The sequence below is a fragment of the Drosophila yakuba genome, chromosome 2R, assembly GCF_016746365.2.
Source record: "Drosophila yakuba strain Tai18E2 chromosome 2R, Prin_Dyak_Tai18E2_2.1, whole genome shotgun sequence".
NCBI lineage: Eukaryota > Metazoa > Arthropoda > Insecta > Diptera > Drosophilidae > Drosophila > Drosophila yakuba.
In genome coordinates this window covers 3,713,163-3,737,698 of record NC_052528.2, presented here as the reverse complement: position 1 = coordinate 3,737,698, position 24,536 = coordinate 3,713,163, and the positions used below count along the sequence as shown (strand labels likewise).

The 24,536-nt window shown below is 40.1% G+C and overlaps 6 protein-coding genes across 6 annotated transcripts; 3 read left to right on the top strand and 3 right to left on the bottom strand.

Moving 5' to 3' along the window:
* Positions 1-17,701: 17,701 nt before the first annotated feature.
* On the top strand, positions 17,702-18,578 carry LOC6539223 (histone H1; the record flags this gene model as incomplete). The annotated part of the gene is made up of 1 exon (XM_002086087.4): positions 17,702-18,578. A coding segment is annotated over one exon (789 nt), but the record flags the coding sequence as incomplete, so codon positions are not given.
* Positions 18,579-18,844: 266 nt separating this feature from the next.
* Positions 18,845-19,378, bottom strand: LOC120321244 (histone H2B). Its single transcript, XM_039373406.2, has one exon. The coding sequence runs from the start codon at positions 19,263-19,265 to the stop codon at positions 18,894-18,896; it is 372 nt and encodes a 123-aa protein (XP_039229340.1). The 5' UTR covers positions 19,266-19,378; the 3' UTR covers positions 18,845-18,893.
* A 52-nt stretch (positions 19,379-19,430) lies between these two features.
* On the top strand, positions 19,431-19,931 carry LOC120321238 (histone H2A). Its single transcript, XM_039373400.2, has one exon. The coding sequence runs from the start codon at positions 19,492-19,494 to the stop codon at positions 19,864-19,866; it is 375 nt and encodes a 124-aa protein (XP_039229334.1). The 5' UTR covers positions 19,431-19,491; the 3' UTR covers positions 19,867-19,931.
* A 414-nt stretch (positions 19,932-20,345) lies between these two features.
* LOC120321245 (histone H4) lies at positions 20,346-20,767 on the bottom strand. The gene has a single exon (XM_039373408.1). The coding sequence runs from the start codon at positions 20,700-20,702 to the stop codon at positions 20,391-20,393; it is 312 nt and encodes a 103-aa protein (XP_039229342.1). The 5' UTR covers positions 20,703-20,767; the 3' UTR covers positions 20,346-20,390.
* A 2,065-nt stretch (positions 20,768-22,832) lies between these two features.
* On the top strand, positions 22,833-23,738 carry LOC120321237 (histone H1-like). The gene has a single exon (XM_039373399.1). The coding sequence runs from the start codon at positions 22,874-22,876 to the stop codon at positions 23,648-23,650; it is 777 nt and encodes a 258-aa protein (XP_039229333.1). The 5' UTR covers positions 22,833-22,873; the 3' UTR covers positions 23,651-23,738.
* A 265-nt stretch (positions 23,739-24,003) lies between these two features.
* LOC120321243 (histone H2B) lies at positions 24,004-24,472 on the bottom strand. Its single transcript, XM_039373405.2, has one exon. The coding sequence runs from the start codon at positions 24,422-24,424 to the stop codon at positions 24,053-24,055; it is 372 nt and encodes a 123-aa protein (XP_039229339.1). The 5' UTR covers positions 24,425-24,472; the 3' UTR covers positions 24,004-24,052.
* Between the last annotated feature and the right edge of the window lie 64 nt (positions 24,473-24,536).

The following is a 24,536-nucleotide window of genomic DNA, read 5'->3' as shown; positions in this document are numbered from 1 at the left end:
ATATCCATTAATTGTTTCGAGATGTTGCATTCGGTATTCCAGTTGAAAACTATCGAACGAAATAGTTTTTTCCTCAAATGCAGTTTTCATGCGTCCATAACCCTATCGTGTTTTTGCATAGCCACTATTAATTTAGAAATAAGCTTTGCCGATACTTCCTTTTCTTTTTCCATTTTTGAAATCAATTGGAATAAATAAAAATAGTCCAAGTACTAGTAAATTTCCGAAACAAGGGTTAAATCACACACGTAAATGCGCACGAAACCAATTTTTAATCGATGCTCAAATATACAAAACTTGATTTCCAAATTCAAATTCAACAATAAATTTTATTGGATTATATGAGGGTTAACTAGCTCAAAGAAGCTGGGTCCGCAAAAATCGAATTTTTGAAATTTGAAAGTTGGAATCGTTTGCCCATCGTTTGCCCATGTTTGCCCACCAATTAGTTTTTTTTGCCCACGTCCAGTTTTCAAGATATGAAATTTCGAAAATTTTCGAAAATTTTCGAACTTTAAAAAGTTGAGTTTTTTGAACTTTTTTTTTTTTAAATCGCAATAACTTCGTTTGCCCACGTTTGCCCACCCTTTAGAATTTTGAAAAACTTTTAGTTTAGAAAATATAAGCACTTAAAGAATTAAGCATTTTCCATACCCCAAAACTAAAAATTTTCAAACAAAATCGTTTGCCCACCCTCTAAAAATGCTTATTATCGTTTGCCCACCCATTAAAAATTGTTTTTTTCGTTTACCCACCCTTAAAAAAAAATAAAAACGTTTGCCCACCTCTTAAAACTAAATATTTTAAAACAAAATCGTTTGCCCACCCTCTAAAAATGCTTTTTATCGTTTGCCCACCCTTTAAAAATTGTTTTTTTCGTTTGCCCACCCTTAAAAAATTATTTTTTTGTCCACGACTTAAAGGTATATTTTTTAACAATAATTATTTTGTACACGCTGAAATCTTTTTCTATCTCTTTCTTACTCCTAAGAAACGATCAAAGGCCAGAGGTGTTGTTGCATATAACCAACATATACATACATATAAATAAAACACACATACATACATACAACCCAGAAAAAAATAACAATTGTGTTTGCTTTACCATATTGTTATCCAACATAATTTGGAGTTTTCAAAAGCATTAAAACTATGTATTTTTATTTTTTTTTCAACTTGATTTTTTCAGTGCAGATAGCAGAACCGAAAATGTGTATGTGTGTTTTATTTATATGTATGTATATGTTGGTTATATGCAACAACACCTCTGGCCTTTGATCGTTTCTTAGGAGTAAGAAAGAGATAGAAAAAGATTTCAGCGTGTACAAAATAATTATTGTTAAAAAATATACCTTTAAGTCGTGGACAAAAAAATAATTTTTTAAGGGTGGGCAAACGAAAAAAACAATTTTTAAAGGGTGGGCAAACGATAAAAAGCATTTTTAGAGGGTGGGCAAACGATTTTGTTTTAAAATATTTAGTTTTAAGAGGTGGGCAAACGTTTTTATTTTTTTTTAAGGGTGGGCAAACGAAAAAAACAATTTTTAAAGGGTGGGCAAACGATAAAAAGCATTTTTAGAGGGTGGGCAAACGATTTTGTTTTAAAATATTTAGTTTTAAGAGGTGGGCAAACGTTTTTATTTTTTTTTAAGGGTGGGCAAACGAAAAAAACAATTTTTAAAGGGTGGGCAAACGATAAAAAGCATTTTTAGAGGGTGGGCAAACGATTTTGTTTTAAAATATTTAGTTTTAAGAGGTGGGCAAACGTTTTTATTTTTTTTAAGGGTGGGCAAACGAAAAAAACAATTTTTAATGGGTGGGCAAACGATAATAAGCATTTTTAGAGGGTGGGCAAACGATTTTGTTTGAAAATTTTTAGTTTTGGGGTATGGAAAATGCTTAATTCTTTAAGTGCTTATATTTTCTAAACTAAAAGTTTTTTCAAAATTCTAAAGGGTGGGCAAACGTGGGCAAACGAAGTTATTGCGATTTAAAAAAAAAAAAGTTCAAAAAACTCAACTTTTTGAAGTTCGAAAATTTTCGAAAATTTTCGAAATTTCATATCTTGAAAACTGGACGTGGGCAAAAAAAACTAATTGGTGGGCAAACATGGGCAAACGATGGGCAAACGATTCCAACTTTCAAATTTCAAAAATTCGATTTTTGCGGACCCAGCTTCTTTGAGCTGGGTTAACTGTGCCGATAAACCACCGAAATGCACAAAATGTGTAGTTTGTATGTGTATGTACCGTTGATGGGTAAAACCAAAGCCGAAAATGCACAAAATTTGAATTTTATGACACATGAACGTCCGAAATATTTTAGTGGATCCCATTCGTGTTAAATATGCCCGCAAACACCGCCGAAAAATTCCAAAAATTTAATACAATTTTCTAAGGCCAAATATCTCACTATAAATCGAATTAATGTTCACGCAAATGCATAGATGTACATACAAATGTGAGCAGGGCTTAAGTTCACTGCCGAGTTTTGCAGGAACTTTCCACTATGTACGGTTTGAGAGCCACTGCCACAGTATGTACTGCTGAATATAACCAATGTACGAGGTATATATGTATGGTTGGCCACTGACACCGTGTATATAGCAGACAAATAACTGGTCTGCAACTGCACAAAAGGGAAACGAAATTGGCGGCAAACTGGCGTTATGTCTTTGTATGTATGTAGGTTTACTGAACTTTTGCAGTTTGACCGTATGTATTTAACGCACATAAATTTCTCCAAATTTTCACAGAAATTAACCCCATAAGTTTTGTCAAAGGCAGTTCACTTTTATATATTTTTATTTGGGGGTGGTGGTTTGTTTGGGATTTAAATTGGTTTTCCAATTTACCACATATGCCAAGAATTATTAACGCACACAATACACACAAAAAGTGGAGTTCTTATTATTTTTAATTTTTGGCACTGAATATCTGGTTATTATTTGGCATAATTTCCAATGACTTTCCTTTTCAACTCCAAATGTCCGCCAAAATGTCCGCCAAATCCAAAATAATTCGCCGAATTTCACCAGCTAGGTTATTTTACCAACAATAGAGAAAAAACAGAACAAGTGCCGAGACGACGAAAAATGCACTATTTTGTTCATTTTTTCGCACGCAAAAATTAAATAAATGTTAGCCGTAGTCCCTGTTCGCGCGCCATGAAAAATCGGGAGAGTTTTCCCGAAGAAAATTTGTGACGAAATTGGGACTGGCGGCTAGCAGCCTAGCTGGAAAATTTCCACCGAAAGAAAAAGACGAGAGGTTCGATCCAAAATGTTTAGTGCGCGGGCGCAGCCAGCAGCTTCGACTTCAGTTTTACGACTACTTATTAACATAGTAGAGCTTTTATGAGAATGATAACATAATTGGTCGAACATAAAATAACATAACATAACAGGGTAAAATCTGTAGGAATTTCATAATGGATAACAATTCAGGAGCAGTTCTAAGATCTCTTATTGATTATTTAACAGTGCCAAATCAAACAGACTTTCGTATTCTTGTTATTAAAACTTAAACTACTGCTCCAACAATTAGTATACAAATACAACACTATACTACTGTTAGTTAACGCAACCTTACGCCAGCACTACACAGTGGTTCCGTCAGAGGCCAAAAATAAAGAAAAAAAATCTAAATATATTTACGTACAAAGTAACAAAATTGTCTCCAAATAGTCCAAATATTTCCAGACAAAACCAGTTTTTTGCTCTAAACCTAACGGTACTTTCTAAAAATAGAATTACAGTTATGCACGCGTGTTATGCGAAATTGCATGCAAGTTATTTAACCCATTATTCATTATCTGAACGATTGACTTTCCTTTGTTCTCAAAGTTGCAATTCGCCGGCCTGTAACTGTTTATATAAACAAATCCAAATCTTCCCACCAAGTCGTGAGAACCAAGCCGCTGCCGGTCCACAGCTTGGCTACTTAGATAAACAAACTATCGTAACGTAAACACAGCCTCCTCTTGGTGACCAAGAACTTATTGCACTTCAATCTGCATTGGTCAACAAATTTGAATTTCATAATGCAGTGAAGCAATTTCATCACCAAGCTTTTAATTTAAACACAGATCAAAAGCTCCTGGCCGAGGGTTGGAGGAAAGAAATTATTCTTAAGCTGGCAGTCCTATTGGGAAACGGAGAAAGATCGGACACCGATCCTAGGATTAAACTTATAAATCCATAAAAGATAAAAGTCTGTCATATGATGAATACAAAATTAAAATTATATATTTTTTTATATATCATCGCAGTATAAAATTAATTGGCGCCCAACGTGCGGCAGTGCATTTAATAGTTCAGTTATTAAAAATTTAACGATAACAAGTAAAATAATTAACATGAGCTCGTGCTGCCAAACACCCAATCGAGGCAACTAAAAGTTCGGATGTAAAAAGTTTAATGATAAAAAGTTAAATAAAAATCTTGAACTCGCGTCGTTAACAATTCAATCGGTGATACAAAAAGTTCAGAATAATAAAATTTAACGATTACAAATTAAATAAGAGAGAACGCTATAGTCGAGTTCCCCGACTATCTGTAGTCCATCTGGAGTCTGTATGCTTAATCTGAACTTTCTAGCATTTGTAGTTCCTGAGATCTCGACGTTCATACGGACGGACAGACGGACGGAGTATAAAAATGGCAACCGGAGGTTCAGCACCAACCTTTTCTGCGGGCGGGCTATCTAGCGCCAGCAATCTCACTCTAGAATTATTTATCCGATTAATTAGTGTACAATTAGGTTAAGTTTCCAGGAAAATTAAAGGGATAGAGGGACAGTTAACAGCTAACAAAAATGAAGTTAAAGATTATATACTCCAAACAATTGACCCAAATGTAAAATGCAAAACTACTCTTGAAGTAGTTAAATCTTTACCAAAGTTCACAGGTGAAATAACCCAATTTGTGGGCTGGAGAGAAGCCGCAGAAACTGCCATGACTGCTCAAATCTAGCAATATTTTATCGTTTTAACAATTCTACGAAATAAAATCATGGGAGCAGCACATGATGCTCTTACCAACCATGGTAACGATTTAAATTTTCAAGCAATTCTTTCTAGATTATTTACAACGATAAAAGACTAATTCATGTTCTCGAATCAGAATTAAGCATCCTTAGACAGGGAGTTATGAACTGAATTCTACAATACTTCATTGTTCAAATAAGAAAATGACATTACTTATAAACAAAACCATAATGAAATATGGAAAAGACAGCGGAATAACCAAACAAACAAAAAAACAATTAGGAGCAACGCTCTACGAATTTTTATTTCCTTTGAATGGTTCAACCTTGATTGAATGGTTCAATCTCAGAAACGCTATTTTCTCTTAACCCACCGGACTTGCCAAACGCTTTGGCAAAGTGCCAGGAATTAGAATCTAACAACTTTCGAGACCAATTCGCACATAGGTATTATGGGATTAGAAATTAAAATAAATATCAGGAAAACAACCTCAGATTTTACCCAGTAAATTCTAGACAGAATAATAATACATACTTCAAATAGAATAAATAATAATTGGCCACAAAGCGGTAACTTTGGACAAAACAACAATTGGAATTTTAACAACAATTCCAAAGTTCAACCCTCACCAGAACCTATGGAAGTTGATAGCTCCATTAAGATTCAAATGCGCCCGAATAATAACTACAATCTTCCGAATAACAATTATAACAGGTACAATAATAACAGGCAGAATTATAATAATTTTTCGCAAAGAAATAATTATAATCAAAGCCAAACACAAAAAACTGAACCGCAAATCCCATTAAAAAGGGAATCAACAGGGACAGTTATCCAACCAGATCAAAAAACCATGAGAGTAAAAAACATTAACGAGGACCATTTTTTAGATCAGTGCCCAACAGAGGAATGCCTCATGTAATAAGGGTGGAAAGAATAACAAAAAGAGAATTAAAAATATTAATCAACACAGGGGCCACGGCCTGTTATATTAAAAAGGGAATTTACATAAACAAAAATGAACTATCAATATATAAAAGAGTATCCACGTTTTTGACCCATATATAAATATTTGGCCAGAAAGTATGCACTTTGAATAGTTCGTTGCCAATTATAGCACTTAGGCTGCAGCTGCATCGGAGCAACCGATAGTGAGCAGCTGTAACAGAGTCGCAATCCAAAGCTCAGCTTTGGAACCACGTCCAACTTCACCGGTCTGAGACCAAATTCCGGTCTCATTTTTTCTTGGAAAATTCCGAAGCGACCACACGCGTTTTAATCGAGTGCGCGTTCAATATAACTAAACATAACCTCGGCGACTTAGTGCTCCTTTCCCACGAGGGAAAATTTTCTCAATTTCTAATAAATTGGCAAAAGTCAAGGTAAGCCACAAAATGCCCATAGTCTTCTGTCGTAATTCTGACAGTATCTTTGTTTCGCGACCGTTTGAAATAGGAAGTGTCCAGAGGAGCACCACTTTCAGACGCAGTGGACAAGACGGCAGAGCGCCCCCTCCGCCATTGGCAGCTGAAGAATCAACGGACTACGAGTTCCAGAAGCAGCGGCGCCGGACCCGTTCGCCAATAAAGGATCTTAAAAGATCTTAAACTATTTTTAAAATTTTTGAAAACTCCCAACCAGTAAAGTTTTAATTAAGAACAAGAGAGAACGCTATAGTCGAGTTCCCCGACTATCTGATACCCGTTACTCAGCTAGTGTAAGTGCGAAGGACAGTTTTTGGCGGTTTGTGGGCGTTAGAGTGGGCGTGGCAAAAAGTTTTTTGGCGAAAAGATAGAAATTTACAAGACTAATACAAAAATGAAAAAATATCAAAACATTTTTCAAAAGTGTGGGCGTGGCAGCTTTGGGCGGTTTGTGGGCGTAAGAGTGGGCGTGGCAAAAAGATTTTTTGCAAGTCGATAGAAATTTTCAAGACCAATACAAAAATGAAAAAATATTAAAACATTTTTCAAGAGTGTGGGCGTGGCAGTTTTGGGCGGTTTGTGGGCGTTAGAGTGGGCGTGGCAAAAAGTTTTTTTGCAAATCGATAGAAATTTACCATACCAATACAAAAATGAAAAAATATCAAAACATTTTTCAAAAGTGTGGGCGTCGCAGTTTTGGGCGGTTTGTGGGCGTTAGAGTGGGCGTGGCAACATGAATCGACAAACTTGCGCTGCGTCTATGTCTCTGGAGTCTGTGTGCTTAGTCTCAACTTTCTAGCTTTTGTAGTTCCTGAGATCTCGACGTTCATACGGACAGACAGACGGACAGACGGACAGACGGACAGACGGACAGACGGACAGACGGACGGACAGACGGACATGGCCAAATCGACTCGGCTATTGATCCTGATCAAGAATATATATACTTTATATGGTCGGAAACGCTTCCTTCTGCCTGTTACATACTTTTCAACGAATCTAGTATACCCTTTTACTCTACGAGTAACGGGTATAAAAACAAACTTATAAATAAATCCTCTTCGGTTATAATAGTTGCAATGGTATATGCAAATTGTATATAGTATACCACCGTCTGTGCAAATATCTCAAAATCAATTTAAAACAAGAGAGAACGCTATAGTCGAGTTCCCCGACTATCTGATACCCGTTACTCAGTTAGTGGAAGGGAGAAGGAGAGTCTTAAACACAGTTTTTGGCGGTTTGTGGGCGTTAGAGTGGGCGTGGCAAAAAGTTTTTTAGCAAATCGATAGAAATTTACAAGACCAATACAAAAATGAAAAAATATCAAAACATTTTTCAAAAGTGTGGGCGTGGCAGTTTTGGGCGGTTTGTGGGCGTTAGAGTGGGCGTGGCAACATGAATCGACAAACTTGCGCTGCGTCTATGTCTCTGGAGTCTGTATGCTTAATCTCAACTTTGTAGCTTTTGTAGTTCCTGAGATCACAGCGTTCATACGGACGGACAGACAGTCGGACAGACGGACAGACGGACATGGTCATATCGACTCGGCTATTGGTCCTGATCAAGAATATATATACTTTATATGGTCGGAAACCCTTCCTTCTGCCTGTTACATACTTTTCAACGAATCTAGTATACCCTTTTACTCTACGAGTAACGGGTATAATGACAAAATATCAAAACATTTTTCAAAAGTGTGGGCGTAGCAGCTTTGGGCGGTTTGAGGGCGTTAGAGTGGGCGTGGCAAAAAGTTTTTTGGTAAATCGATAGAAAATTACAAGACTAATACAAAAATGAAAAAATTTCAAAACATTTTTCAAAAGTGTGGGCGTGGCAGTTTTGGGCGGTTTGTGGGCGTTAGAGTGGGCGTGGCAACATGAATCGACAAACTTGCGCTGCTTCTATGTCCCTGGAGTCTGTATGCTTAATCTCAACTTTCTAGCTTTTGTAGTTCCTGAGATCTCGACGTTCATACGGACGGACAGACGGACGGACAGACGGGCGGACAGACGGACGGACAGACGGACATGGCCAGATCGACTCGGCTATTGATCCTGATCAAGAATATATATACTTTATATGGTCGGAAACGCTTCCTTCTGCCTGTTACATACTTTCCAACGAATCTAGTATACCCTTTTACTCTACGAGTAACGGGTATAAACAGAAGCGGGAGAAAATGGAGAAAGCAAAACATGAGGATGCATCTTTGGAGAAAAAGAATATTTTGGGATTTGGATTTGTAACATGTGGGTTTTTTGGCCCCATACAGTGATCCCTCGATAATAGAGACAAACATTTATTAAAAGCGAGCCACATATTAGTTTTATAAGCGGTCACGAGTCCCCTAATTTCGGCGAGAGCCATGCTGCCAATGCTTGTTTACGTTAATGACACTGCGAGAAAGAATTTTGAAGTTAATTAATTTGAATTACAAATCAAATAATTATTAACTGGAAAAAACTAGTTAAAACTACTTAAAACCGAACCAAACAAAACCGACTTATCTTCGTTAAAAGAATAAATATTTTGGAATATAAAAATTAAACTAAACCTAGTTAGAAAACTTCGTGTACTTGATGAACACTGAAATAAAAGTTTAGGGAATTTATAAAGAAAGTAAATTTAAAGAAGATTTAGTCATGCCAACCGAAATTAAAATATTAAATAATACTATTAATTAACCTAAGAGGCACACAATGAACGTTTATACATATATATTTATAACTAAAACGTAATGATACCGTTACTGTAATCCATATTTAGCATGCACTATTCAATCATTTATAATTTTGTATCTTTTGTTTATTATTATTATTATTATTATTGGTGATCTAAATCCTACTCTTAGGCATTGCCTAATTTTTGGCTTATTATTGGTGATCTAAATCCTACTCTTAGGCATTGCCTAATCCAACCCATTTTGTACGCATGCAGAGGTTTGCGATATTAGGAAGACAAATTTTGTATGCTGTTAGACTTAATGATTATTATTAAAATGTATACTATCGAAATCATGGAGTAATTATTTTTGGTTTAAACTCGGCAGATGGTTTAGCAGTCGTAAGGGGTATCAGAAGGGATCACCCGAGTGAGACTCGAAGATGGTGATCGTAGGTTGGGCGGGTCTCCGATGACGTAATAACACCGACGTCTCATTACCGAATTTCCCTCCTCTTTTCTTTCTCTGACCGCTTTAACCGTCTCTTTTGGAATTTGTTTACGTTTCTCTATCTGATATCCGATATCTTTTTGTATGCCGTCGCAGCACGCTCAATTCTTGATTGATAAATAATAAGCAAACGCCAGATCAGACTGAGCAAGACCTCCGCCCGCAAAGTTAGATCATGGTCGAAACAGTGCTTTACAAACGTTGCACGTTACAATAATGATTATTATTATTTTATTAATAAAGTGGCGCACCAACGTTAGTGAGTACTCTCTTCACTCATTAAGACTCATTGGTAAATAAATTTCAAAGGTTGATAATCTTTATTATCTTCCTTCTATACTCTATAAACAATAATTGTATATTTTACCGTGTAAACCGTGAGTTTCTGGAACTCATATGGAATCACATAAACCAGACCAAAACATACGACGTGTAAATTCGTTTTCTTTTAGAACTAGTTGTATGGTGTTCAATTGTTTGTGGAAAACACAAAGGAAAGTAACCTCGGTTGTTCCTCTGACCCAAGCAAAAGTACCTTGCTCTTAGTTCAAACAACTTCAAAATCAAATTCAAAAGCTAAGATTTGTAATATATAGACATATCTTACGAGATGGTCATATCCAGTCGAAGTTGGAGAATTATTATTTTCCGCAGGAATTATTCTTGGAAAACAGACGAGTTGTTTTCGAATGACACTCTGTCCGGAATGATTTAACATATTACCTTTGCTACCGGCGTAATTTAAATTCAACCGCCAACTAGGCGAAAAAAGCGAACCCTGAAAACCTTTGGTAAAAGTGTTACCCATAACCTGCGGTTATTGGATAGGGCAACACTTGTACGGCACTTGAGGAAACACTGGCGAAGGAGAAAAAACAAAGTTTTTTAAGGCTGCTCGCTTTGCTAAAATAAATTAAATGAAAATAAAGTTACTGCTACAAAAGGTTGTTTATTATTGCTTTCCCTAGGCCCAAATCAATTAGTGCCTCAACATTTCTTTAAAAAACTTTGTTAGTACTTAATATTAAGCGCAATCAAAAGTGACGCCAACCATTTGTGAAATTCACACGGAACACACGCATACTTATAAGCCAAGATACACACGTACACGTATGAAGGCTATGTATGTGTAGAACACTGTTGAAGTAGATCACGCCAGGGACCGACGCCATTAGTTGTCAAATTATCTGTGACGAAGAAACCGACCTAGGAAATGGAGAGAGATGTAACTCTTTGCGGTTCATGCAAGAAGAACCGACTATCCAGCGGCGTCCAAAACTGGGTGCAGTGCGACGTATGCAAGGCATGGTACCACTTCGCCTGCGTTGGAGTCGATGCCTCTATTGCACAGTCACAATGGACGTGCGACTTGTGCAAACCTGTCGACGGTACCCCTTCCACCTCACAGCAAGCCGCTTTACAACGCAACGAACTGACAAATACGTTGACAGCCGAAAGGCGACATAATACAAACCGAATCCAATCCCAATAAGCCAGCTGAGACATCATATATTCCATGTTCAAAAAACTTGATGATAGAGATGCTAGAAGAGACACGCCAAGTGGAAAAGAAATATATCGAGCAGAGATATGCAATACTTGCACAGCAGCAGGGGACACAGGAAAGACACATCCTATCATTTGGACCAACTGCATCCCAACTAGCAGCAAGGCAAATATTACCAGCGGATCTGCCGACTTTTAATGGCAACCCAGCAGACTGGCCAATTTTCATAAGCATGTACGAGAACAGCTGCTCGGTAGCTGGATTTTCAGACGCTGAAAACATGCTTCGTCTTCAGAAGTGTCTCAAAGGGAAAGCCTACGAATTGGTTCGTGATAAGCTGCCCAATGCTTCTGCGCGAGCTTGTGGACAAGTTGCCCACTCAGCATAAATTAAGCTGGGCCATGCATCCACGCAGTGCTTCTATCCCTGTTGTAAAATCATTTAGCGACTGGATATACAATTTAGCAGAAGCAGCCTCCACAGTCATACCTGCACAAAATTAATGGAGCGTGAATACCCACACGCACTTATCAACCGGAGGAATGTGTGAGTCCGAAGACAATCAGAAGAAGGACGATGCCAAACCGAACCCTTCATGCGTCATGTGCAACTCCACCGAACATTACGCCGCCCAATGCGAGAAATTTAAAAGTTTGCCTGTTCCGGAGCGACATCATATAATCAACGACGCCAAGGCCTGCTACAGATGCCTAAAGATGCACCGTCGCAAATGTTTCTCAAAACGCGATTGCGGCGATATTCAATAAAAACATCACCCTCTCCTTCACAGAGAAGCTCCTAAGCCCGAACTCGTCAGTACCCACCATCAAGAAACTGGCCTCGAAGAATCATACTTTCGAATCCTGCCGGTAAGACTATATGGGAACGGAGCAAAGGTCCGTATGCGTTTTTGGACGAGGGCTCATCTGTAACACTTATCGATGAAGGAATTCTGAAGCTCCTCAAAGTTCCTGTTTCCTCTGAACCACTTTGTCTGCAGTGGACCGGAGACACCACCCGTACGGAGGAAATGTCTCTTAAAGCCCAGGTAAAAATATCGGAGATGGGGAGTGGAAGAAAACTGTGGCTCAACAACGTGCACTCAATCAAACACCTTGCCCTACCTAAGCAAACCGTTGACGCACATAAACTTGGCAGCAAATACAACCACCTACATGGATTGCCCATAAAATCATATTGGAATGCTGCACCGATGCTTCTAATTGGCGCAAACAACTGGACCTTTGCTGTTCCCCGCAAAATTCTTGCAGGAAGACGCAATGAGCCTATCGCCTCAAAATGTATGCTAGGATGGAGTATTCAGGGCACAAGTAATGCCACCCAAAATGATTCCCTTCATCACTGCGTTTGCAACTGGGACGACATCGACAAGACGGTAAGAGAAAGCTTCAACGCAGACCATATCACACCGCGGGAGCTTTTCTCTAAAGACGACAAAAAGGCTACGGGAATTCTGGAGGAAACATGCAAGAAAGTAAATGGTCGCTATCAAGTTGGACTGCTCTGGCGAGACAAAAATGTAATTCTCCCAGACAGCTATTCAAACGCACTTAAACGACTCGAATGTCTTCGACAAAAAATTAACAAAGAATCCAGAGCTATTCGATCAAATTCAAAGCCAAATTGACAACCTAGTCGACAAAAACTACGCATTCGAACTGGAAACCAAAGATATAGCAGAGGACATAAACCGTGTGTGGTACCTCCCTATATTCATCGCTCTAAGCCCAAACAAGCCAAATAAAATAAGATTGGTTTGGGATGCAGCTGCAAAGAGGCAAACCGAGGCTAACCGAGGTTCTTATGGCATTCAGAGTAGGTCGTATAGGCGTGTGCACGGATATCGCTGAGATGTTTCATAAAATAACTATCAAGCAAAGCGACATGCATGTTTAACGATTTCTGTGGCTTAACAAGGGCAACAAAACTCCCCGCACATTCGTCATGCGGGCAATGACATTTGGAATTTGCTGCGGGCCCTGTATTGCTCACTATGTGCGGGTGAAAAACTCACAGGAGTTTAAGGATCAATGTCCCCGAGCTTTCGAGTCAATTACAAAGGCTCATTATGTGGACGACCTTATAGACAGCTACACTGACGACTCTGAGGCGAACGCAGTAACATCAGAAGTCCGAGACATTCATGCTGAGGAAGGATTCACTATAAGAAATTGGATCTCGAACTCTACCGCTATCCTCAAACATTTTGGAGTGCGGCAAATAGCCGAACAACATCCCAAAGAACTTGGTGGCCCGGAGAAGGTTCTTGGTATGTATTGGGAACCCTCAAACGACGTTTTTAAGTATACTTTTAGATTAGCGAGACTTAAAAGAGACGTCCTAAATGGAGAATCCATACCAACAAAACGAGAAGCCCTACAAGTATTAATGTCGATTTTTGATCCCTTGGGCCTGTTATCCTGCTACACGATCGGCCTTAAAATGCTACTGCAACAAGTATGGCGATCAGGCATAGACTGGGACGAAGAACTGCCCGAACGCCCTGTTCACGTCATGGCAACAATGGAAAACGGTCCTGCTTCAAGCTACCGAACTGGAATTTCCTCGCTCCTACTCCACTTTGCTGCCGAATGCCGACCAAATTGATCTACACACTTTTGTAGACGCGAGCGAGTACGCCTACGCAGCAGTCACATATCTTCGTATCAAGCGAGGAGCAGACGTCGACACAGTACTGGTAGCAGCCAAATATAAGGTCGCTCCACTAAAACCAGTCTCAATACCACGCATGGAACTACTGGCCGCTGTAATTGAAGTGGGCCTCGCCAAAAAGGCCATGAATGTTAGAAGGCTCAACATCAATTCAAGTACATACTGGACAGACTCTAAGACCGTTCTACAGTGGCTTGATATGGACCCACGGAAATTTCAAGCCTTCGTTATGCATAGAGTTGGGGATATAATCAATAACACAAGTCGAAACCAATGGCGATGGATTCCCAAAAAGCAAAACGTTGCGGACTCAGCTACCAAATTCATCAAAACACCTGACGCTAATCGCTGGTTAAAAGGCCCTCACTTCCTAGCATCACGCCGTCTTAAAACCGGGCATCGTAACTACTAAACTCCGTGTAGTATTTAATGCCTCCAGCCCTTCATCGAATGGTACAAGTTTAAATGATATTCTTCATGCTGGCCCTGTCCTTCAGTCCGACTTAACCATTCAAATTCTGAAGTGGCGCTATTTCCGATACGTGTTTAGCGCCGATATCGAAAAAATGTATCGGCAGATCTGGGTAGATCCGAAGCACACTCCATTCCAACGAATACTTTTCCGAAATACTAGAGGGGAAATCAGAGATTTCGAATTGGAGTCAATGGCCTTTCCTGGCCATCCGAGTACTGCAGCAGCTAGCAGCTGACGTAGAACTCAGCCATCCAAAAGCTAACAATATCATTCAATGATATGGTGCGCCTCATCCGGTCGAAATACTGGATTCCGAGAATTAAGAACCGTATGAAAGCAGTAGTAAATTTGTGCAAAGTATGTGTGATCCATAAAAAGCGGTTGCAAAGCCAACTGATGGGTGTCCTGCCCAAAGAAAGAGCATCATTCTTCCGACCATTTACGTATACTGGCATGGATTACGCCGGTCCGTTCGATATAAAGAACTATACGGGAAGAGCATGTCCTATCACAAAGGGGTATGTGTTAGTTTTTGTTTGTTTCTCCACCAAGGCCATCCATTTAAAGCATACATCTGACATATCGACCGAAAAGTTTCTTGCCGCTTTCGCTCGTTTTATATCCAAAGGAGGTTGTCCACGTTAAGTCCAGTCAGACAATGGCAAAACCTTTGTTGGCGCTGCCACCCTGCTTTCCCGCGATTTCCTTCAAGCCGTAAAAGAGTCGGTGATGAATGCCTATAGTCATCAAGCGATGCAATGGCAATTTATTCCTCCGGGGGCACACCATATGGGAGGCCTTTGGGAAGCAGGCGTAAAAAGTTTTAAGACGCTATTTTACAAATGCACTGCCAGACGAAAATACACATTCGAAGAGCTCTTGGCAAAAATAGAAGCGTGCCTTAACTCCAGGCCGCTCTCTCCTATGTTCTATGCGACAGATTTGCTGGCTCTGACGCCAGGTCATTCCCTTGTCGGGGGACCTCCTATGTCCACGGTGGAACCCGAAGTAAAGGGAGAAACGAAATCCATTCTTAATCGGTGGCAGCATTTGAAGGCTCTCCATCAGCAGTTCCGTGTGCGATGGAAAGAAGAGTACCTTTAAGAACTCCATAAGCGCACTAAATGGCAGGCCCCGACCAAAAATCTTCGCATCGTGGACGACAACTTACCCTCTTATGAGTGGCGGCTCGGCAGAATTGAGTCTGTCTTCCCAGGAGCCGACGGCAACGTCCGTGTAGTAAATATGCGTACTGCACGTGGAGTTGTTAAACGTCCAGTGCTCGTGGCTTGGAGAGCAGGCGTACCCGAGGTATTCAATCCTACCGTTGCCGAGTCTGCCGTGTTATCCATCCTCTTCGGAAGTGCGCAAGGTTCCTAAAGCTCAGCTCTGAAAAGCGTCTGCGAGCAGTCCTCATCAACAAAAACTGCGCCAATTGCCTCACTCACGAGCATTCCACTGGAGACTGCTAAGGCGGTGATCGTTGCAAGAAGTGCGATCGATCCCACCACACGCTGCTTCACATGCACGAGAAGGTTAGTTCGTCGTCGCGGTCGCGAGCGCGCTCTCGTCCCCAACCGGTGGGTTGGCAAGCAGCTTCGGCCTCGTCCCAGCGTTCCCGCCGGCAAAATCTGCCAGCTCGGACTCGTAGGCCCATCGCTCTCGTCGCTGCTGCAGCGCGTGAACATCCTTCCGACAGCGCTGCTCAAGTTGGAGACCGGGACGAAGACCTTCGAGACCGCAGCACTCATCGATCCATGCACCCCCATGAGCTGCATCGACGCTTCGTTGGCGTCAGCCTTTACGCTTCCGATGACCACTGTTGGCGGAGCAGGTCTGCACGACGACGATTCGCTCCAAGATCGACGCGAACACGAAACTAGAGGTCGTACTTAAGATCGAGCCCAGTGTGCGGATCCGCACACCTATCCGGGCATTGAGCGACACAGTGGTGTCCAAGTTCCAGGACATCCTGCTGGCTGATCGGCCTGCTACCGTCTCCATGGTCCTGGGAGCAGACGTTTATCAAAAGGTCATCCAATCCGGATTCCTGACCTTCGACGAGGGAATGCCGGTCGCCCAAAAAACAGTTTTTGGGTGGATCGTGTCCGGTGCCTGCAGCCTGCCGTAGGATGGCTATGTTGCAACCCCAGTGATTGCAAGGGGGGCGAAATCTCCAGGTTACAGGGCGAGGACTGTCACCCGCTCTCCGCTCCCTCTCTCTCTCTCTCTAGCGCCCTTCACCCCAGAGTCTCCAAGGAGTCTCCGCTGCGCCTGGGAAAGCCTAGCTAAATAGAATAAGCTTTAGTGTAAAACTGATTTTCGCAGAATAAACATACGCCCGGTCGCGCCCGCGCATTTACGAAAAGTCAAGTGTTCGCTTTTTTTCGAGTGTTTCTATTTCAGACAAAAGGAAAATTCCAGGACAGCAGCCCCCATCTCAACCCAACAGAAATAATGTAATTATATCGGTCAGTCCAAGTAACAGAAAACTATAACTTAAAGATTGTTAATTAAAATGTTTTCTTAGTTTTAAGCTAAAACTTTTAACTCAATTTGGGAATATTATTGAAGAGGTCGTACGGGGCAAGTGGAACTGCCCCTTCAACCGTCTGTAAAAAATAAAAGATCTGTAAAAACTTGTTTTGAAATTGGTTAATTACGTAGGGAAATTCAATATCTAATATACAAAAGAAAGAGATAATACAAAAAAGATTGCTTTATATTTTATTATTAAATAAAAACATTGTATGACATACTATATGAAGGCTGATATATGGTAGGGAAATTGATTTATTTTAGACAAATTATTTATTAAAATGCATGAAAACTTTAATCTACTAAAGCAAACACGTTATTATTTTAAGAAAATATTAAAAATCCATTGTTTTTGACAATAAATGTATTTTTTAGAATCAAAAACTATTGCTGAATGATGCCGTAGAGCAAACATTTTATGTAGTTCATTGTCAACTTAAATCAAGTAATAAAGTATCTCAAACAATAATAGACGCTCCTTTTTTAGGTTTTCCTAAAGGTCGAAAGTTGAAGTTGTAATAAACTTCGGGAATCTCTAAATTATTTTCATGATTTATAATTTAAAAACATGTTTTTTTATAAATTGCTCTAGATAAAAATGTGAATATTCAAGTTCAATCAACATTAAAAAGTCACTAAAACCAAATATCAACATTTGAAAAATTCATAGTGAAAAAATAATTATTTAAGAATGTAGAACTATTAAAACTTACTTTTAATAAATATTTTAAACACTTAATATTTAAAAAAAAAAGTTTGCACTTCAAGCAAACATCAACATAGTAAATGACTGCTAGCAGTCGTATTGTCAAAGTGCTCTCCTCCTCGATTCTCATCCGAGCGAGGGAGGTTGGCAATCAGCGCGCGGACCATTTTCTGAAGAAAAAAAGTGTTCTAAGTGAAGAAAATTGTCTGATTCTGCAGTTGCAACGTCCGCTTCCCCAGTGGCTGCCCCATCCGCGACAGTTGAGAAAAAGGTGGCCCAAAAAAAGGCATCTGGATCTGCCGGCACAAAGGCAAAGAAAGCCAATGCGGCGCCGTCACATCCGCCAACTCAGCAAATGGTGGACGCTTCGATTAAAAATTTAAAGGAACGTGGCGGCTCATCACTTCTGGCAATAAAAAAATATATCACTGCCACTTATAAATGCGACGCCCAAAAGTTAGCTCCATTCATCAAGAAGTACTTAAAATCGGCCGTGGTCAATGGAAAGCTTATCCAAACAAAGGGAAAGGGTGCATCTGGATCATTTAAACTTTCGGCCTCCGCCAGGAAGGATAAGGATAAGGATCCGAAGGCGAAGTCGAGGGTTTTGTCTGCTGAGAAAAAAGTGGAAAGCAAGAAGGTAGCATCCAAGAAGACTGGTGCTTCCTCCAAAAAAACTGCCGCTGGGGCTGCTGACAAAAAGCCCAAGGCTAAGAAGGCTGTGGCCACCAAAAAGACTGCCGAGAAAAAGAAAACCGAGAAGGCAAAAGCCAAGGATGCTAAGAAAACTGGAATCGTAAAGTCGAAGCCCGCCGCAACAAAGGCGAAAGCGACCGCGACCGCAGCGAAGTCGAAGGCTACAGCAGCCAAAGCCCCAAAGGCAAAGCCAGCGGCGTCTGCAAAACCCAAAAAGACTGCGAAGAAAGCAGCGGTTTCTGCTACGGCCAAGAAGCCGAAAGCAAAGACTACGGCCGCCAAGAAGTAAATTGTGAAAAAGTACAGTAGTTAGTACATGTTCGCAATCAAAATTTTAGATTTCAACATCTGAAATTTGTTTAAACAAGCCCTTTTCAGGGCTACAACGATTCGTTGCAAGAGAAAAAACTTTCATTTAAATGCTATTTGAAAATTAAAATGCTCCATTAATTTTATTGGCAACCATCGCGTCGTGTCTGGTTATTGAATTACGTTGCTTTTTGAGCGTATTGAGTTTTCGTTTCCGATTTTTTGGTATATATCTAAACAAATTTGAACAATTTTAACCCCATAGTGGGAATGGATAAGTTGAAATCGACGATATATTGAAAAATACATTTCCTTGGTGAAACACATTGTGGCCCTGAAAAGGGCCGTTTTGGATTAATGTCCGCAGCATTCGTAGGAACAAATTATTTAGAGCTGGTGTACTTGGTGACAGCCTTGGTTCCCTCACTGACAGCATGCTTGGCCAACTCTCCCGGCAGAAGCAGGCGAACAGCCGTTTGGATTTCTCGACTAGTGATGGTCGAGCGCTTGTTGTAGTGAGCCAGACGAGACGCCTCGGCAGCAATGCGCTCGAAAATATCATTTACAAAGCTGTTCATGATGCTCATCGCCTTAGATGAAATGCCGGTGTCAGGATGGACCTGCTTAAGAACCTTGTAAATGTAGATGGCATAGCTCTCCTTCCTCTTGCGCTTCTTTTTCTTGTCGGTCTTGGTGATATTCTTCTGAGCCTTGCCAGCCTTCTTGGCTGCCTTTCCACTAGTTTTCGGCGGCATTATTCACTTTACTTATATTTTCACAAACACAATTCACTTATCATAATGTGGCTCTGAACGCGTTCATTTTTATACTTTTTTACGAACAATCATTTCAGGTCTAAGTCACCCACCCCTAACTGAAAGCGCTGGCAGACGAAAAAGTATAAATATTTCCCTGCCGGGGTTCGGCCAGCATTCGTGTTCCGTGTGTAAAGTGAACTAAGTGAAATAAACGCAAAGCAAAATGTCTGGACGTGGAAAAGGTGGCAAAGTGAAGGGAAAGGCAAAGTCCCGCTCCAACCGTGCCGGTCTTCAATTCCCTGTGGGCCGTATTCACCGTCTGCTCCGGAAGGGCAACTACGCCGAGCGTGTTGGTGCAGGCGCTCCAGTTTACCTAGCAGCCGTAATGGAATATCTGGCCGCTGAAGTTCTCGAGTTGGCAGGCAATGCTGCTCGTGACAACAAGAAGACTAGAATTATTCCGCGTCATTTACAGCTGGCCATCCGCAACGACGAGGAGTTAAACAAGCTGCTCTCCGGCGTCACTATTGCCCAAGGTGGAGTCTTGCCGAATATTCAGGCTGTTCTGTTGCCCAAAAAGACCGAGAAGAAGGCTTAAACTAAACGTTTCAAAAGCTGAATACCTACTTGTACATAAAATCATCAATCAAACCGTCCTTTTCAGGACGACCAAATTGTTACCAAAGATTTGAAAAATTTTTTAACTACGTTACTATTATGTTGTATTGAATAAATTATACAAAAAATTATTTTAGGAATTGTCATATTTTATTTATATATGCAGTAAGATTTTTCAAATTTTCTATTATATAAAATATAAAGTAGTTTTTTTATTTTTCGCACTCCACGATGCGTTGATATACACACGGTGTCTGAATTCAGTACAGTCTGTACAAAGCCATGTTATGAATCTATCAATATATACACACTATACTCTCAATTTGGTCTACCTGAAGAAGCAATCAATGATCGACATTTAGTTTGATGCAATAGCGGACTACCTCATTCTTGGGGTTCCCAACCAATAAAAGGACATATTTTTTGAAAATGTACCTCCTTTTAAAAAGTTAGTGGTGGTCCTGAAAAGGACCGATTGCTTAATAAAAGTACAGGACTTTTTTTTTAACCGCCAAATCCGTAGAGAGTGCGGCCTTGCCTCTTCAGAGCGTACACAACATCCATGGCTGTAACAGTCTTTCTCTTAGCGTGTTCGGTGTAGGTGACGGCATCACGAATTACGTTCTCCAAGAAAACCTTCAGAACACCACGCGTTTCCTCGTATATGAGTCCAGATATGCGCTTCACACCGCCACGACGAGCCAAACGGCGGATAGCAGGCTTCGTGATACCTTGGATGTTATCACGAAGCACTTTGCGATGACGCTTGGCGCCACCTTTTCCCAATCCCTTGCCTCCTTTACCACGACCAGTCATTATTCACTGTTTTATACTATTCTGCACACACACAGTCCGAAAGTCACTGAAGAACTAATTTCAACATTTTCTGTGTGCCTCTATTTATACGTAAAACGCCAAAAACCCGAGAGAGTACGAATGATATGTTCGTTTCGTTCCTCGCTCGTCAATGAGATGGCCTCTGTTTCTCTTTCTCTTTCTCACCATCCACGCTTGCTATATAAGTAGGTAGCAAATGCTCTGATCGTTTATTGTGTTTTGAAACGTGAAGTAGTGAACGTGAACTGTGGTGAAACTCAAATCGGAAATGGCTCGTACCAAGCAAACTGCACGTAAATCGACTGGTGGAAAGGCGCCACGCAAACAACTGGCTACTAAGGCCGCTCGCAAGAGCGCCCCTGCGACTGGAGGTGTAAAGAAGCCCCACCGCTATCGCCCTGGAACAGTGGCCTTGCGTGAGATCCGTCGCTACCAAAAGAGCACAGAGCTTCTGATCCGCAAACTGCCTTTCCAGCGTCTGGTGCGTGAAATCGCTCAGGACTTTAAGACTGACTTGCGATTCCAGAGCTCGGCTGTTATGGCCCTGCAGGAAGCTAGCGAAGCCTATCTGGTTGGTCTCTTTGAAGATACCAACTTGTGTGCCATTCATGCCAAACGTGTCACCATAATGCCGAAGGACATCCAATTAGCGCGACGCATCCGCGGCGAGCGTGCTTAAGTTGGCAAGGCTTCAATTGGCAGCCAAAGCCCTAGCATACTCTACAATCGGTCCTTTTCAGGACCACAAACCACATTCAATGAGATTTAAATTTTTCTTTTGCAGCCTATTTATAAAAGAATATATATTAGAATATAATATTATATATAGAAAATAATAACAGAATTGATATTCTATATTTTGTCTTTGTGTTAAGTTCAGCTGAATATATTATTGAAATGTTTATAAGGGGCAAACGGCACTGAAACTTCAAACATTTCTAAAAAATAGAAATTCTGCTAATGAAAGAATCGAAATATTGTTATTTTAATTGTTAGCCCAACATTAATAAAATAAAAGAAAAGGTTAATATAAAAACAGTTGTTTTATATTTTTTATTAGTGCTAACTTCCTTTAGAACACTGAAATAGTCATACGGAGCAAGAACCACGTTACCTTCAAACATCTATAAAAAATCAAAATTCTGCGAATGACAGTTTGGAAATAATGTAATTATATCGGTCAGTCCAATATTTAGAAAGTAACAGAAAACTATAACATAAAGATTGTTAATTAAAATTTTTTCTTAGTTTTAACTCAATTTGGGAATATTATTGAAGAGGTCGTACGGGGCCAGTGGAACTGCCCCTTCAACCGTCTGTAAAAAATAAAAGATCTGTAAAAACTTGTTTTGAAATTGGTTAATTACGTAGGGAAATTCAATATCTAATATACAAAAGAAAGAGATAATACAAAAAAGATTGCTTTATATTTTATTATTAAATAAAAACATTGTATGACATACTATATGAAGGCTGATATATGGTAGGGAAATTGATTTATTTTAGACAAATTATTTATAAAAATGCATGAAAACTTTAATCTACTAAAGCAAACACGTTATTATTTTAAGAAAATATTAAAAATCCATTGTTTTTGACAATATATGTATTTTTTATAATCAAAAACTATTGCTGAATGATGCCGTAGAGCAAACTTTTTATGTAGTTCATTGTCAACTTAAATCAAGTAATAAAGTATCTCAAACAATAATAGACGCTCCTTTTTTAGGTTTTCCTAAAGGTCGAAAGTTGAAGTTGTAATTAAAATTCGGGAATCTCTAAATTATTTTCATGATTTCTAATTTAAAAACATGTTTTTCTATAAATTGCTCTAGATAAAAATGTGAATATTCAAGTTCAATCAACATTAAAAAGTCACTAAAACCATATATCAACATTTGAAAAATTCATAATGAAAAACTAATTATTTAAGAATGTAGAACTATTAAAACTTACTTTTAATAAATATTTTAAACACTTAATATTTAAAAAAAAAGTTTGCACTTCAAGCAAACATCAACATAGTAAATGACTGCTAGCAGTCGTATTGTCAAAGTGCTCTCCTCCTCGATTCTCATCCGGGCGAGGGAGGTTGGCAAACAGCGCGCGGACCATTTTCTGAAGAAAAAAAGTGTTCTTAGTGAAGAAAAATGTCTGATTCTGCAGTTGCAACGTCCGCTTCTCCAGTGGCTGCCCCATCCGCGACAGTTGAGAAAAAGGTGGCCCAAAAAAAGGCATCTGGATCTGCCGGCACAAAGGCAAAGAAAGCCAATGCGGCGCCGTCACATCCGCCAACTCAGCAAATGGTGGACGCTTCGATTAAAAATTTAAAGGAACGTGGCGGCTCATCACTTCTGGCAATAAAAAAATATATCACTGCCACTTATAAATGCGACGCCCAAAAGTTAGCTCCATTCATCAAGAAGTACTTAAAATCGGCCGTGGTCAATGGAAAGCTTATCCAAACAAAGGGAAAGGGTGCATCTGGATCATTTAAACTTTCGGCCTCCGCCAAGAAGGATAAGGATCCGAAGGCGAAGTCGAGGGTTTTGTCTGCTGAGAAAAAAGTGGAAAGCAAGAAGGTAGCATCCAAGAAGACTGGTGCTTCCTCCAAAAAAACTGCCGCTGGGGCTGCTGACAAAAAGCCCAAGGCTAAGAAGGCTGTGGCCACCAAAAAGACTGCCGAGAAAAAGAAAACCGAGAAGGCAAAAGCCAAGGATGCTAAGAAAACTGGAATCGTAAAGTCGAAGCCCGCCGCAACAAAGGCGAAAGCGACCGCGACCGCAGCGAAGTCGAAGGCTACAGCAGCCAAAGCCCCAAAGGCAAAGCCAGCGGCGTCTGCAAAACCCAAAAAGACTGCGAAGACAGCAGCGGTTTCTGCTACGGCCAAGAAGCCGAAAGCAAAGACTACGGCCGCCAAGAAGTAAATTGTGAAAAAGTACAGTAGTTAGTACATGTTCGCAATCAAAATTTTAGATTTCAACATCTGAAATTTGTTTAAACAAGCCCTTTTCAGGGCTACAACGATTCGTTGCAAGAGAAAAAACTTTCATTTAAATGCTATTTGAAAATTAAAATGCTCCATTAATTTTATTGGCAACCATCGCGTCGTGTCTGGTTATTGAATTACGTTGCTTTTTGAGCGTATTGAGTTTTCGTTTCCGATTTTTTGGTATATATTAAACAAATTTGAACAATTTTAACCCCATAGTGGGAATGGATAAGTTGAAATCGACGATATATTGAAAAATACATTTCCTTGGTGAAACACATTGTGGCCCTGAAAAGGGCCGTTTTGGATTAATGTCCGCAGCATTCGTAGGAACAAATTATTTGGAGCTGGTGTACTTGGTGACAGCCTTGGTTCCCTCACTGACAGCATGCTTGGCCAACTCTCCCGGCAGAAGCAGGCGAACAGCCGTTTGGATTTCTCGACTAGTGATGGTCGAGCGCTTGTTGTAGTGAGCCAGACGAGACGCCTCGGCAGCAATGCGCTCGAAAATATCATTTACAAAGCTGTTCATGATGCTCATCGCCTTAGATGAAATGCCGGTGTCAGGATGGACCTGCTTAAGAACCTTGTAAATGTAGATGGCATAGCTCTCCTTCCTCTTGCGCTTCTTTTTCTTGTCGGTCTTGGTGATATTCTTCTGAGCCTTGCCAGCCTTCTTGGCTGCCTTTCCACTAGTTTTCGGCGGCATTATTCACTTTACTTATATTTTCACAAACACAATTCACTTATCATAATGTGGCTCTGAACGCGTTCATTTTTATACTTTTTTACGAACAATCATTTCAGGTCTAAGTCACCCA